General features: G+C 46.1%; 1 protein-coding gene across 1 annotated transcript in view; it reads right to left on the bottom strand.

Annotated features, from left to right (window-relative positions):
• The window catches only part of ANKH (ANKH inorganic pyrophosphate transport regulator), a 99,678-nt gene extending 84,821 nt beyond the window's left edge, over positions 1 to 14,857 (bottom strand). Inside the window, exon 1 of the mRNA XM_066326418.1 lies at positions 14,296 to 14,857. Within this exon, the coding sequence (XP_066182515.1) occupies positions 14,296 to 14,391 (96 nt within the window). The 5' untranslated portion in view covers positions 14,392 to 14,857. The remainder of the gene's footprint in view (positions 1 to 14,295) is intronic.
• Positions 14,858 to 15,582: the final 725 nt, after the last annotated feature.

The following is a 15,582-nucleotide window of genomic DNA, read 5'->3' as shown; positions in this document are numbered from 1 at the left end:
GTCTTAAGATCAATGTTGGCTCAGCACAAGTTTAATTTAGAACATGTGATGGATCTGACTCACACTGTGCTATTCATGCCATCCACTCCTAATTTGGAACAAGCCTAGTAGTTTAGTTATGACCTGAAAATGTCTGAAGACAAATTATATATAGCTTTTTAAACATATTTATAATGATAAAAATGGCCATGAACATCAAAGTCCCTCAAGGGATGCACAGGTTCAAAACGGGGACGTTTCTGTCTGAAGCCTACAGCGAGCACCTTCACAACACCTGGATCCCTCTGCACCTTATATTCATGGCCAGGAAAAACTGACTGATCTTGACATGCTTCTCCCAGGTTTCATCAAAGGATTGTCTTTGAAAGAATACACCAAAGAACAGAAATACTCTCTGATCCAAAAGGGGCTTTGTTAAGATTAGACTCTCTCAGCACTCCAGCATCCTTATCTCTGGCCATGCAGGTAAGAAAACATTCCTAGTCAGCCACAGCAATGAGACCTAACAGCAGGAACAACAGGCATGTGGGGAATGTAGGCAATGTTATTCTTGTCTGTGATCCAGAAATTGGCTTTAAGACTTAGTGAGAATAATCACTCTGACCTTGGTTTGTAGGTTCTTTGAAAAAAGCCACCAATGAGGACACCAGGCATTTGTCATGCGCCATCACACATCAACATGCAGGGACAAAAATTTCACTGCTTCTCCTACATGGCATCATGCTGAGCAGGAATTCAAAACAGGCCACCAGGGTGAGGATGAGAGGGAGTCACAGGTCAAGTGGTGAAACAGTCACAGCCATGCCTTGCCAGCACTGTGCCATGCCAGTCCTGGAGAAAAAGTACCTGAACCAGACTGCCCTGGCTCTGACATGGTGGGATGTGAAAGGAGGAACACCTACGGCTGGGTAGCATGCTGCTGGTACCACAACTGCATGTCTGGAGGATGAAGCGACAAGCACAGACCCTTTGCATCTAGCAAAAGTCTTGCAGCTTTGCAAAGCTCACATTCTTCATTTGAAGTCTGGCTGTCTCACATGAGATAAATAGCTGCACATCAGCTGAAGTGAGGTCTACATTTAAGGCCCACAAAAACAAAGAAGATTTCTAATGAAGCATTTCTCTTGTTGAACCAGGCCTCTTGTTTGCAAGGAAGGAATCTGTTGGGGGCAGGCAGTGGGCACCTTGCTGCCATACCTATCGTGCGCTGCTGGTCTGCAAGTAACAGCGATGGGATGTGCCTTGGAGGCACAGAAAATGAAAAGCAGAGGAGACAGAAGAGGGGCAGGAATTTGAAGCTTACAGACTACTGTGGACCAAAAAAAGGGCAGAAAATAGGAAGCAGGATGACAAGGTGAAGAGACAGGAGCTGTCCAGGGCCACCAATTGGAGCAGTGCAGGGGAGGCCCCAGCCAAGGGCTGGATCCCATGACTTAAATAAATATGTATAAACAAAGAACCCAAATCAGACAGTAAAAGATGAGACTGATGATGCTTGATCCTTCAGGGTTCAGCCTGGCAGGCTGCAGATGCCAGACTGTTGGTTGTGGTGCTGCATCACTGCACTGCCACGCAGGGATTCAGTGGAAGACAAAAAAAGGATTGAATTGAGGGCAGCTCCCTATTTTTATATTCTGTTTCTTCCTCAATAGTTGTTTTCTTTCTTTCACAAAGGAATTGCAAAACAAAGGGATATACACAGAACATTTGAGGTTATAGGATCTTATCTGGCCGAAACAGAATGAAGGGAAGTGTAAAGGTATTTGATTCTAAATGTCAAGAGGCTATAGAGGCGCTATTCTCTGTGGAAAATAAATGGGAGACACTCATGCTTGCAGTTGCCTTTGAAACCAACTCCCAGAAGCTGCAATAGTAACCTCTTGCAAAACAGCCACTAATCTTTTCTTGTAATTGTTCCAACCTCTCAGTGCATCCCTCACCCCTATGCTGCATCAACAGCAAAGCAGAACAGTGCTTAGGGTTCCCTAAAGCTGTAAGTGTGTTAGGAGTGAAAAAAACCAAAACAACAAACTCAAGTATTCTCTGTTCTTCTGGCTGGACTTCCCTGTCCAGCCAATTCACTTATTTCTTGTCATAGCACTCCATACTCAGACTTCTCAAGAGATTGTATTCATATCTAATGGTTTTGTGTGATGCTACTATTCTCTGTTCTTGAAAAAAGGTCAAAGCTATTAGTGAGTCATATTTTTTCCTCAATTTATTTCTACAGTTAAGCACAGGTTATCCTTTATCACCAGCTGGACAAGTATTGATTTAACATTTTTCTCAATGCTGGTCTCAATACAGAACCTGATGGCCTTCTCATTAAGCTAAACTTGCACTAGCATGCCTCCTTTGTCTACTTCAGACTTCCAGCAGAATGACAGAGGAAAAAGTTTCCAGTTTGTTATTCAGCAAGACACTAGTGATGAAATTATGGCCTGCAGTCCCTTTGGCTGGAGCATTTCAGCCCTTCTAGTGCAGTGAAAAGCTTTCATGACCCAGGACTTCTCAGATGTGGTGGTATTTCAAAAGCCAAGGATGCCAGGCCTTTCCCTTTCAGACAGCTTGATCTAAACCCCTCTTTCTTACCACTTATTTCCCCTTTCAAATCTCTGGATGCACACAGTATACAACAGACCCCACATTTGCAGATTACTGCAAGCATGACCAAATCCTTGGAGCTCTAAGTCACAAATATGTAACTTCACATGAGGTTTCCTTGGCAAAGTCCTGAGGCAACGATTGTGCCTTCGTTAGCTATTTTCTCCTCAGTGATGCAACCACCCACAAAGTGGTGGGAGCTTGCAGCTGACAAAAATGGCATGCTGTGATTTGGAAAAGCCAGCCCACAACGACACTGGCCTTTTCTGGACAGCGACTCAAAGCTCACCAACAGGTCAAACCTAGAATAAGAAAATGTCAAGCGGGATACCTGCTGTGATTTATCATGAATATACTTAAAGAGAGAAACACTGGCCTCCACACAGTATTAAAAGAAAAACCCACACTACTTATATATCAGATCCAGAAGGCACTGCTGACAAAAGCTCTTCCCAAGACCATTACAATGCTGGAGCATGTCCTAACCAGTAGACCGTTGACTGCATCTCAGAAAGCTCCTATAAGAACAAGACTCTGAATGCTGAGAGGTCGTCATGCTTTCATGCTTTGAAATGAAACACTCTGAAGCAAAATCACTACCCACAAGTATATAAAGAACAGTGGCGCAGTGATCAGGACTGCTCTCAAGGTCACATTTTGAAAAGATAAAATCCACGTACAAACCCATGGATTTAAAAACAAAACATCATTTGCACATGCAGCATGTAACCAGAGATGCCCAAACTATAAGCCACATATCAGGTCCATGAGCATTTACAGCCCATCTTCTTACTTCCTTGACCATTTATTTAATCTTGCATATAAGTCAGTAGTGATCAGGACAGTACTTCAGCACCACTCAGTGTGTAATTCTCCTACAAAGGCAGTCTCCTGCTCACAACACATCGTGTACATGTGCATGTGTGTCTTAAAGGAGAATGTGAAAACTGTGTTTACCTGTGTCAAAAAAAAGCTTTCAGTGGATGACTGCCTTTGGTGTTTTAATGTGCTGAAAAATGTTGTGCAGTTTGGATTTTCTTCCTCTTTTAAAGTGAATGCTTAAGCTTGCAAAATTGTTATGACCCAACATAACTACAGGGGAAGCTGACAGTGTTGTCACACTGAATTTGGAGCCCCACATTACAAGTTGTTACATGCAACTAAATGTAGAGAAAAATGACCAGAGATGTCAAGTACATCACCTGGCATTTTCACATATTTGGGCAGTTGGTGACTGGTTTGAACTCATCTTCTTAGCTGCCCTCTAGGGCTGAGTGGGTTACAAATAATTCTAATGTTCAAAGTCATCTCCAAAATGCCAGAGTGGAGGAGGAAGGGGGATGGACTGATGGAATAAATTACTCAAGCCAGTAGAAGGATGAGGGCAAAATGGAAGGGCTCCCCAGCAGCAATCAGGAAAAGATGCTGCACTGCAGCTCCAGTCTGGTAACAAAGCCAGAGATGTCTGTGTAACTCATACATTCCAGCACCCATGGGATAACCAAGAAAAGGACCTGAAGAACTGAACTGGAAAGGCAGTAAGAAAGGGTAAGTGAGAGAGGTCAAGAAAGGGTCCAAGGCTGTGGGCATACACCATATGGGACCACAGGACTGAAAACTCCCCTGTACTTGCCAACACTTATCTCACAACAGCTTATGCCTCTAAAAAAACTCAACAAGCCTTCAGCTAAAAAGCAGAATTATGATCCCCCTTACTTCCACACTGAGGACATCTCAACACTCTACTTCTCTCATACTGGAAAGTTTCTTGCATTTTGGTAAGCTCATTTTGTTTGGATGTTTTCCCCTTAGCTCTGCCAGGGAGACCCCAACATAGTGCATTGCTCATTCGGGTAGCAAAGGGCATGCTGCCTCCAGTGAATGCTTCAAAAAGGAACAAGACAAGGATTCACAGTCAACACTTCTACTAGCTAGGTAGCTCTGGTTTCTCCCTGTAGCAAGTGCTGTCTGAATGCTGAATCTGGGAGGCAGCATGTGAAAACCGTATCGGGACCGCTGATTATGAATAAAAGAAATTCCTCACCTCTGAGCTGCAGGGTTTTTTATACTTTACCTTAGTGAGAGCCCAGAACTACAGTGCCCTTCTAGAGTGCGTTGAATGCCTTTGAGGAGGATGTGGTTCTCAAGCTCAGAAAATGCGGTCTTCAGGTTTGACCCACTATGTACAGCACTTTACAATGATCACAATGCTCTTTTTTTCGGTAACTCACTGAACTTGAGCCTATGTAATGTATGTAACCACCACCACATAATGCTGTCTAAAGGTCAGCACTCTTTGTGCCACATTTTAGAAGGAAGTGAAGTGTGAGAGGGAGAAACTTCTGCTTTTTAATTGGAAAATCATCTGGAAATCTTTTCAGTTTCAACTGTGTTTACCACCCCAATCTTTCTCACTGCTCCTGCCCACATTCTTCTCCACAGCAGTGACCTCACTAACCTCGTTTCCCCTTTCCTCTCCTTCATGACCACACCACAGTTCATACTGCAGATGGTTATCAAACTCTCTTTTCTGTCCAAGCTATAAATGCTTCACTTCTATAATCTTTCTTCTTGCATAACTGACATTTTTCCCCTCTCAACAGGACCAAAAATGTGAAGTGTCTTCCCACCCCGTGATGCTGCTAACAATTCATTTTCTTTTCAAATGGCCTAAAGGTTTTCTAATTGGTAAGATGCTGACAGAGGAAATGGCAATGATGGACTTGTTCAAGTATCTGTCTTCCATCTGCAGGACAGCAGATTTGAGATCAAAGGCTGCCGAGTTCTAGGAGCACATTGGTGTGCTGATGCAAGGAAAGCCTTTGCCTTGAGCAGAGAAGATGCCAGAGGTGGATCAGAGGCTACCTCACCTTAACTACCCATAGCCAGAGGAACAGCAGCTACTGTATACTAACACAGAGATTACAGAAATAAGGTGTTGGTCACAAAATAAGGTATTGCAAGAGAAGGAAGGAGGGGTGAGTGGGGAGTGAACAGGAAAAAGAGCCAAATAAAATTTAGACATAAAGCCTGAATTTTCAGGAAACTAGATGTCAAACACCATCTTTAAAAAAGACAAGGGAAGAACACTGGATGATGTGGTTGCACACCTTGTACCTACACAAGTTGCACATCTAATTTGATGGAGGAAAAAAATCAGTCCTGGCTGACAGGCACCACTCCATCCTTCAGCCAGTGCAGGTGATAATCATGCCAGCACATTAAAGTTCAGGTGCAGCCTGCATCTGACTTCTTTCTCTAATTTAAGTGCAAAACACAGGTAAGAAGGCCATAAGACAGACCTTCTCCCAGACAAAAGCCTTTCAAATGTATTTGTCAGCAAACAGACTGGCATGTCTTGGTTCAGTGAGCTCTCAGCCCCACAGAACCCTGTACCTTAGGGAATGTTTACAAGCAGTTGGAAACAGGTAATGAAAAAATACAAAACTATGTATGCTCTCCAGCTCCCATGCATGTGAATTTTCTCTGCACTCCACTGAAATTTTTCTGGGCTGTAAAAATTGAAAAGGATTGAAAAAAACTGCCTTAACAATGCAGAAATACCATGTGAAGCAAACCACTTGAAAATAAGTAGTGTCTTGCAGTTTATTCACTTTCCATACTAAAAGCTGAACTCTTGCTGAACCACTACATGAGTAAAGCACACTGGACCTGTTGGGCAACAGTAACACCCTTTCTCCAGCAGTAACACTCCAGCCAAAACAGGAACAGTGTATTTTTTGCATCATCTTTGGGAAAATAATTAAAATGGCACTTGAAATTTCACGCCCTTGTGGCACTTATTTTTCAAGAAACTGCTCCCTACTCTCCAGTATTTTTCCTTTGTCCTTTTTTAGAATGCTTTCGCAAAGGATGTGGAAATCAACTATGCTATTGCAAGTAACAATGTTCTATTTCAGCCCTCTCTGGAACAAAATGAATATTTACACCTGGAATTATTCTTGGTTAATGTTTCACACAGGCTCTTTTATTCTGCATTACATGGTGAGAGAGCTCATCAAGAAAAAAGTGCACAGGTAGAAAAACTCTATAGCAAGGTAGTGACACGCTGTGGAAAATCTGAAACAGAGGTGATACCATAAAGGAGATAGAACATGAGAAAACTGCAGAGCTTTGCTGTTTCGAACACTGAATAACACAGGTCATTTACATCTTTTATGGTGGTTCTTTTTAATTCTGTATCTAATAGTTATCTGAAAAAAACAGTGGTGGTATCTAAAATCATGGCTACAGCAATATCATGTCAGTAGAAAATCAAGCAAGCAGAAAGAAGAGCAATCTGATGATCTAATTGCATATTAATATTCATGTTTCCCTCACCCCAAAATCCATAGGTTTCCAAGTACAAAGAGCATGAGGTAGCAATGGCTGATTAAATTAGGTTGTTAAAATATAAGAGAGTTACAAATTACCCATATTTTTTTAAGAAACACGTGTTCTGATATGTCATTTGAACTAGAATTGAGCTCAGCTGTAATATTTGTTATTTCAAAACATCACAGATTTATCAAAGTAGCTGCAAAGCAAAATCTGTTTGGAATTGCTCAGTTTTATGCATGGAGTTTTCTGCATGAGCTGGCAGATATATTTAAATTTTCTATTTATACAGCAACTTACATCCATGTTTTACAAATATGAAGGAATATACTTTGTAACGGCCTTGTGAAATACATCACTATTTTAGAACTGACGAAACTCACACAAAGAGAAATGTCTTGTCTAAGATCAAGATAGGAACAGATAGAATCTGCACTTTCAGAGCTGGAGCCTTGAGTGTATGCCTTCTTTGAATATAAAAAGACACTTTATCTTTAGTCATAAGATTGGCCATGTCATATAAGCCTTTGTATACAACCAAGTTCTTCAGGCAGCAGCAAAATGAGCAATGATTAAAAAGAAATCAGTTCAGACCAAAGCAAATGTAAAGAGAAATCAGCTTTCTTGGTTTTGGGAAAAGACAACAAAAAGAAATAAACAAGAAAAGCCCTGAAACAAAGCAAATGGTCACTTCACTTCACAATCACAATGAAGTTTTACTTCAGGGATTTCTCAACATGATGCAAAACACAGTGGTTCGAACCCCTTTCAAAATTTCAGTTTTTAACCCATGTTTTAAAATTAGGCTTGGGGTATTTTCAACTCCCGATTTCAATTTCTGATGCTGTCTTAGTCTTCTAGATTTTCACTGGCATAGGGAGGAGAAGCCAATTTCCCTATCTCTGAAATAAGCATGAGAAGTATTTGGTTGCCCCATGCACCTTTTCCAGTGGATATCCAATCATATTATGACTGGAGGATCTCCAGTGAGGGCCCTCCAGCCTAGAGACTGAGAACTACAACTGCTTGGCAAAGTTGTAAATCTTCCTCGTCTCCCACTGCATGAGTTAGTCTTCTGGGAGTGAGAATCATTTCCACCCCATAGACCTCAAAGTTTTATTTTTCAGCAACCTGGTGGGCAAATATCATCTAAACTTACAGTTTTGAGATTAATTAAATCACTTCATTAAAAAGTGGCTGGTTGGTGCTGCATGGAGTTGTTTCCCCCCCCCCGTCCACCTCCTTCCAACCTGTCCTCGAAATAAGCTCTCTCTATAGCTCTATAGATAGCAAATTCCTTTAGACATGCTTAATGGTTATCAGCAAGTACAAAACCTGCCTGTTCTTAACAGTAAAGCATAAGAAAGTTCAGAGAAGTCCTCAGAGCCAAGCTGACACAGACTTGGGAGGTGAGAGGCAGGGAACTGGATGATTTTGTGAAGGAAAGAGAAAACAGGATAAAAAAAGGGAAGGTACTGACAAATGAAACAGGTCCTAACTCAAGATTATGTATTTTACACTATGGCAACATGGAGCACTGCAGGGAATGGACACCTCATTAGTAGTACAGGTTCATTCTCATAATTTCTAGTACCATGTGAAATCTCCAGTGGTGATAGCCCCAGTGCTCCTCATAACCTGTTTATTTTGTACCTTGCATGCTATAAAATGCAAATAGATTTTGGTTTAGCTGCCAGGAGTAAGTCTTTGTCATCTTTAAGAATATTAGTGCTTTGTTGAGATTTGGCTTTCATCTGCAAATGTTTTATGAGATCTTTGACTTCTTCCCAGATCTCAGCATGTATTGCTTGCTGTGAAATGCCAGCAAATGCTCTGCGTGAGTGGTGAATGCAAAGCCTGGTGTGTAAGGCCCACTGCACTAACACAGAAGCCTAATTAATCTCTTGGGCAGTCTCAAGAGCTGTCCACGTGTGCTCTAGAGCCCACCTCGCAGTGGTGTGAAAACCCCCAGTGCTTGGCAGATGATCATTTAGGAGCCAGGGCTGGAGGGATCAAGCTGGCATGGAGAGGGAAGTAAAGCAGCACTGCTTACAAAAAAGTCTCTGGAGACAGCACTGAGGTAAATATCCTGAAAGTTACTGCTTCAGGTGGTTTGGCATTTAATCCTTCATAGAGGGTCTCACTTGAATTTGCTCACTCTAAGCAGGGAACTTAGATACATTTCAGTGGTCATTCCCAGCTGTTTCTCTTGTGAATTCTGCAAGAGAAACCACTTCGAAACAGTGCCATGGAAAATAATAACAAAAAAAATTTTCTGTTGATGGTATACTCTGTATATGTTTCCTTCTTCAACATAATTTAATCTAAACTTAATTTAAAATGCTGTGTAGTTCACATTCATTTAAAATAAATAGGACATTTCCGCCAGCCTACCCTATTAGTAATTCGGTTGTGGTAATAACATACAGTCATGTTATACACCAATCATAGGACATTGTTAGCTTTCTTGCTTATATGGTACTAAAGTCCTACACAATTTAAACGAGTTCCTGACCTCTTACAACATCAATATCAGGAGTACTTTGCACTCATACAGCACCTTTCATCTCAGAGTGCTTCTGACACATGAATTTTCATTACATCTACATACAGGTAGGTGTCTAGGCACACTTCAAAGGCAGGGAAACCGTGCCACGGAAAGGTTACACAACTTGGCACAAATCCCTGGTGAACAGCTGGGAATGTGAACTCTCCCATTACTTGTTTTGAACGTCCAGACAATAATGCTTACCCCAAAACCAAGCTTCATAAGGCATTAATCAAAATGTTTAACCCCCTACCAAGTTTGCAAATGGCATGGGCAGACAATAAGCTCACTAATTCTTTTTGATACATTATTCATGACTTGTTCTCCTTTTCTGGGAACTTTCTTTTTTTAAGGGAAAAAAAACCCAAAACACCCACCCCCACAAAAAAAACCAAAAACAAGAACAAAAAAAAAAAAAAAATCACCAATGAAATACAAGAAAAAAAAAAAAAAAAAAAAAAAAAAAACGGAATTACAGCAAAATAATTTGGAATCCAAACCATTTAGCATTTCCTTTATGGTTTGTCTGTTGGATCTCAAACATTACAACGTGGGCAATGAATGGTAAGTTCTCTGCAGAGACCAGAGTGACCTTCAGAGAAAGCAGCAGCAGGGCTGTGCTTGCTCGATTTTAGCTTCCACAAGCCACTGAACACCGTGCCTGCATACACTAGTTACATTGGCAGGCTGAACTGCCCGGCCAACAGCTACTGACAGGGACACAAACTAATGATCCAGGGGCTGGCTACATGATAGCTACAAAGTTTAAAAAACCCCAAACAAAAAAATCCTCCTAGTGTTCCCATTGGTAATTAAGGGACTACTGCAAACTGGGCTTGAGATCCAAATACTGCTTGCTCTCTGCCTGGCCTCTGCCACCCCATGAGCATCAGAGCGAAATACCAGCCTTGCCTGGAAACTGTATTTAGTGCTGCCTAGGGCTGAGTCCGGGCTTCTGACAAAGTCAGTGAATTCATGCACACCTCAGCTTTCCCCCTTTGTAAAAATGCTGATGCAAATGCAAATGTTACAAGTCGGGCCACCAGAATATATGTGAGCAGCTCTGGAACTGTGTTAAAACGAAAACTGATGTGGGTGGTGATGGATCTTTGAGCCCACGGGGTAGCAATGCTGTTATTTGCTGGCTGAGTTGTTTGAAGTTGTGTTGCTCTCCATCACATGGGAGGCATTTATTTATTTATTTCTAAGCAAGTACATCCAGCATTTTCAAGGGAGCCAGAATTTTTAATGCAAACTTTGCTCTCCCAACAACTGAGCTCTACATACAACAGTAATTATTGTGAATCTCAGGGTAAGATATCAAGAGTTGAAAGATCCTCTCAGTGGCAGAATAAAAGAGACCATCTCTCTTCTGGTGGTGTTAAGCTCTTGGAATGAAGATGCTCTGTTGTGCATATTTGTGTGCGCATGCATACATCTGGAGGAAAAAAAAACAAACATGGATGCATGCACATGAACACACACATCACTGACACACAGAGACACAGGTCTGAGTGGAGAAGGAACAGTTAGCCAAAATATTTGGGACTATTTTCCTGAAGGCCGTTCTCTTAGGAAGAAAGGTATGAGTACTTAATTTAATAAAAGCCGTGTGGCCCTGTAAATAAACTGGAAATGGGCTGCAGAAGGAAATCAAGAAAGTAAGTTAGGAATTGTTTATCTCTCTAATATTCTGGTAATTTACCTAGTCATGCATCAGGACTATCTTTTTTAGTAGAGGAAAAAAAAAATCAGGTACTTGTCTGAGAGACTTTATGAGGTGAAGAAATGAGGTCAGCTCACTAGATTGGAGTAACCCTGTAATATAGCTTTGTCCTAAGGCATCGCAGGATTAGAGTCCAGGGTCAACAGGAGGCTCTTCACTGGCTGTAGTGGCTCTGGAAGTGACTTCAGGACCTGAGCTTATTAGTTCTTAAGCACTGTGCCAGCATTTTTTACTTCCTGTAAACTAATGAGACTTGCCACACCAAGCATCTTATATGGGGCAATGGTGACAGCCTTAACCTGTGTTCTGCAAACAATCATTTGCCTTACTGTAAATTTCCCTTGAAGTAGCAAGAAACTTACAGGCAGCTGCATACCAAGGATCTGGTAATTTTCTACTGACATTTGCTATTGACTACAACTAAACACCCAGAAAAGACTCTCAAGGTAATAGGAAAAAATAATACGTGATTCTCTCTGTTTCTCATTTTCCAGTCTGAGGTACCTAATAGTATAAGGTTCTGCTTTGAACACTCTTCTTCCAGATACTCTCTCCACTTGAGGGAGCAATGCATGAATACCATACATCAAAAGGGTTTATGACTAACAGCATTTCTTACACATCTCTTCTTCCCTGGTCAGGCAATGTCCCTTCTCTCCCTAATTTTTTTGCAGCCATCTCTTACTTCTGACCTGCAGTTCTCCTGTCACTTTTACAATATTGTCCAGAGCAAGTAATATTCCTTCATGTAAATTTTCCTTCCCTTATCATTCTTAGAAATCTGTGTTATCTGCAGGATACACTCACAGGAGAGGGTACTGCAGCCTTTGCAGAGCTATCTGTTGGCACACCCATTCTTCTATGATGCTTCCATTCATCCCTCATACTAAAATTATCACAGTTTTTGAAAATGTAAAGCAGGAAGGTGACTAGCTCAGCAAGTCAATGTACTTTCAGCCTCCCAGGTCCAACAGTAATGTCATACAAGTGCAAAAAGTAACTTCATGTGTTACATAGAGGAAAATAAAATCACTGTCTTTTTGTCTGTAAGAGGAACTCTTCAGACTTGGAGAAGCTTTGCTTCAGACTTGCTTCAGTTTCCTGATTTCCATGTAGGGAAGGCTAGTACAAAAACCATCTTTCCAGTTTCTGTTCCTGAAAGAAGCTAGAGTTCTAGCAGGCTGAATTTCTCCCTTTTCAATCAAATATCTCCCCAGGCAGCCATCCGAGACAAGGGATAACTCCGACTGTCCTGAAAGGCCAATCCTATGACTTGGCTATCAAACAAAACACATTTTCTAAGATATTTTTGTACCTAGCACTGTCAAAGTTGCTTAAGTATTTACATGTATCATTCACAGATTAACAACCTCCTGTGTCACTGGTACTCAGCCAGACAGAAGGACCCTCTCTTATAAAATTACTTGCAAATTGTTGAAATCCTGGTTCAGAGCACGCTGAAGCCACAGGGATGTTTTTTTATAGGCTGACATTTACCTTGAATCGAGCTGACCTTGTATGAAGCAAACCGTATGAATGCACCTGTCATACTCAGTTTTCTGAGCGCACTGCTTTCAATTAAACTTCTGCTGTATGTTATTAACATGGCATGGTTATTAGCATTTAAATCTCTTTCTCCTTTGTCATCTCTATATTTAGATTTCCCTTCCCTCTCCCCCCCCCCCCCCCCCAGTATGTTTTAAAGAAGACTGACTTAGTAGGAAAGCACGTAGTTGTTAGACAAGGATGGGATTGTATTTTTTAGCATCGTGGTTTATTTAAAGCACTAGGAATCAAAATGCGATTGACACAGCCATGACAAACATATGATTAATGTTAGTTATTTTTTCCCCCACTGTAGTAGGTTTCCTTTCACTTTCTTCTTTACAAATGCTTGAAAGTACACACTAGTTTTCTGATGTCTTTGCTCAAGAAGGACAGGAGCAAGTGTCTATTCTTCTTAGCCAAACTGAGTGACTTAGGACAGGGAGAAAGCTATTTGGGGTGAAATACCTAGTGTGGCTGCCCAGTAAGTAGTAGTGTATAACATCCTACTAAAAATGTAATGACAGGTCCTGTATAGTGCAGCCTAACACAAGACCGGAGCCTGGACTGTCATAGACAACGAAACGTGAGAGCAGAGACTCCCCCACGCCCCAGCGCAGTGGCAAAGGAGCACTAGCCCGGGCAGGGGAGTGGGTACGTCAAGCACCGAACATGGTCTCGGTGCAAACGCAGCAAGCGAGGACTGGGAGGACGAACTGGGATGGCTGCATGTCAGGGAGACAGGCTGACGGCGGGTTCGGATACACCGGGCTATCTTCTCGGTGCCCATGCCAGAGGACGACAGCCTTAGGTCACCAACACCGCTACCGAACTGCAGCAGTGCTGAGGCGCACAGAACAGCGGCGGGGGCAGGGGTGCAGCCAGCCGGAGGCTCACCTGCCCGGAGCCCCGCCGGGAAGTCCCCCCTCCCCGGGGGTGCGGAGCGGCTCCCCGCGGGATGCCGCTCTCCTCCCGCGATCCCGCGGCGGGGCTCTGGGCGGCGGGGCCGAACGCCTGCGGCAGCGGCAGCGGCAGGGGCGGGGGGACCGCGGCGCCCCTCGGGCAGCGGGCGGCGGCAGCCGGGTCGCCCGCCCCGCGCCCCGCTCCAGCCGCGCTGCACTGCGCTAGGGGCTGCTGCACCTGAGCGGCCGTGTCAGCTCGGGGATAAACCACTGCCAGCCCCAGGCCAATGCATTATGTAATTTCACATTATATAATCCTGAAATGCGAGGGGGAAAATCCCCCAATACAACCCAAACGCTGCCGTCGTTCCCTGGGCATCTCCTGAGGGTGCGGGGCAGCCCATGCTCTGGGGCAGGCACGCCGGCACCGACCGCCCGCTACCCCCGCCGGCGCAGGGGCCGCAGTCCCCGCCCGGCGCGATGATCCGGGGCAGGACGGCGGGGCACGGCTCGGCTCGGCTCGGCTCGGCTCTCCGTCCCTTCCCTTCCCGGCGGAGGCGCCGACCGTGCCAGCCCGGCGCTGCGGGAGGGCGGGTGGGAGAGGGTCGCTCCCCGGAGAGACGCTGCCTTACCTGCTCCCCGAAGTCGATGGCGATGTTGGTGATGCCGAGAGGGACCAGGAACCGGATCAGGGGCCAGTAGTTAGTGAGCGCTGGAAATTTCACCATAGTCCCAGCTGCGCGGTGACCCGCGGCGCATCTGCCGCGGCAGGAGACGACGCGGGAGGACGGCGCGGGGGAAGGATGAAAGGGCACCGGAGGAGGGTGCGTGCGTGTCCCTGTGCGTGTATGCGGGCGGGGAGGGGGTGGGGGGGAGATAAGGGCGAGGGAGAGGAGCAGCAGAGCCCCCTAAAAATAAAGAGCCGGCGAGCGGGCGGGGGGCCGGGCCGGTCCCTCCCTGCCCGGCGCGGCGCTGGCTGGGCGGCGGGGCGCGCTGTGCTGCCGCCTTAGCAGGAGACCCGAGAGATCAAGTCCATCCCCGCCGCCCTCCTCCTACACAACAATGATCCGCCGCCGCTGCCGCCGCCGCCGCCGCTGCCGGAAAAAAAAAGAGGAGGGACACCGCCGCCAGCCACTCGTGCGGGCAGCGCTGCCATCCTCGGGGCGCGGGGGCCAGGGGAAGGGCCGGGCCCCCCCTCGCCTGACGCTCGCCGGCGGCGGAGCGACGGCCGCGGCGCCGCGCAGGAAAACACCGCCCTCCTTCTCCTCCTCCTCCTCCTCCTCCTCCTCCTCCTCCTCCTCCCCGCCGCCGCGGGGCTGGCGCAGGCCGCGGTGCGGGGCGGCCGCCGGCGGAGTTGGCCGTGCCGAGCCGTGCCGAGCCGAGCGGGGCTGTGCCGAGCCGTGCAAAGCCGAGCGGGGCCGTGCCGAGCCGTGCGGGGCCGTGCAAAGCCGAGCGGGGCCGTGCCGAGCCGTGCAAAGCCGAGCGGGGCCGTGCCGAGCCGAGCGGGGCCGTGCCGAGCCGAGCGGGGCCGTGCCGAGCCGAGCGGGGCCGTGCCGAGCGGGGCCGTGCAGAGCCGTGCCGAGCCGAGCGGGGCCCGGCCGTGGGGCGCCGCTCCGGGCTGCGCGGGCTGGCGGAGCACGTGGGTTTGACACACGCTCGCAGACGGGCGGCGGCGGCGGCGGAGGGGAAAAGAGCGGCACCGAGCGGCTCCTCCCGACGCCGGAGCGGTCGCGCTGCGCCCCCAGACCTCGGCCGTGGCGGGGCCGGGCCGGGCTCGGCACCTGTCCGCATCCCTTCACCCCGCGAGTCCCGATGGGCGCCCCGGCTGCCCGCCCGTCGCCCTCCCCGTGCAGCCGGCGGCAAGGGACGGCGCTCCCTGGCCGTGGGCTTCGGGCCTCGGGGAACGGCGCTCGTGCAGC

The sequence above is a fragment of the Sylvia atricapilla genome, chromosome 1 (genome assembly GCF_009819655.1).
Source record: "Sylvia atricapilla isolate bSylAtr1 chromosome 1, bSylAtr1.pri, whole genome shotgun sequence".
NCBI lineage: Eukaryota > Metazoa > Chordata > Aves > Passeriformes > Sylviidae > Sylvia > Sylvia atricapilla.
Note: the sequence above shows the minus strand (reverse complement) of the source record. Positions and strands in the feature narration are given on the sequence as shown.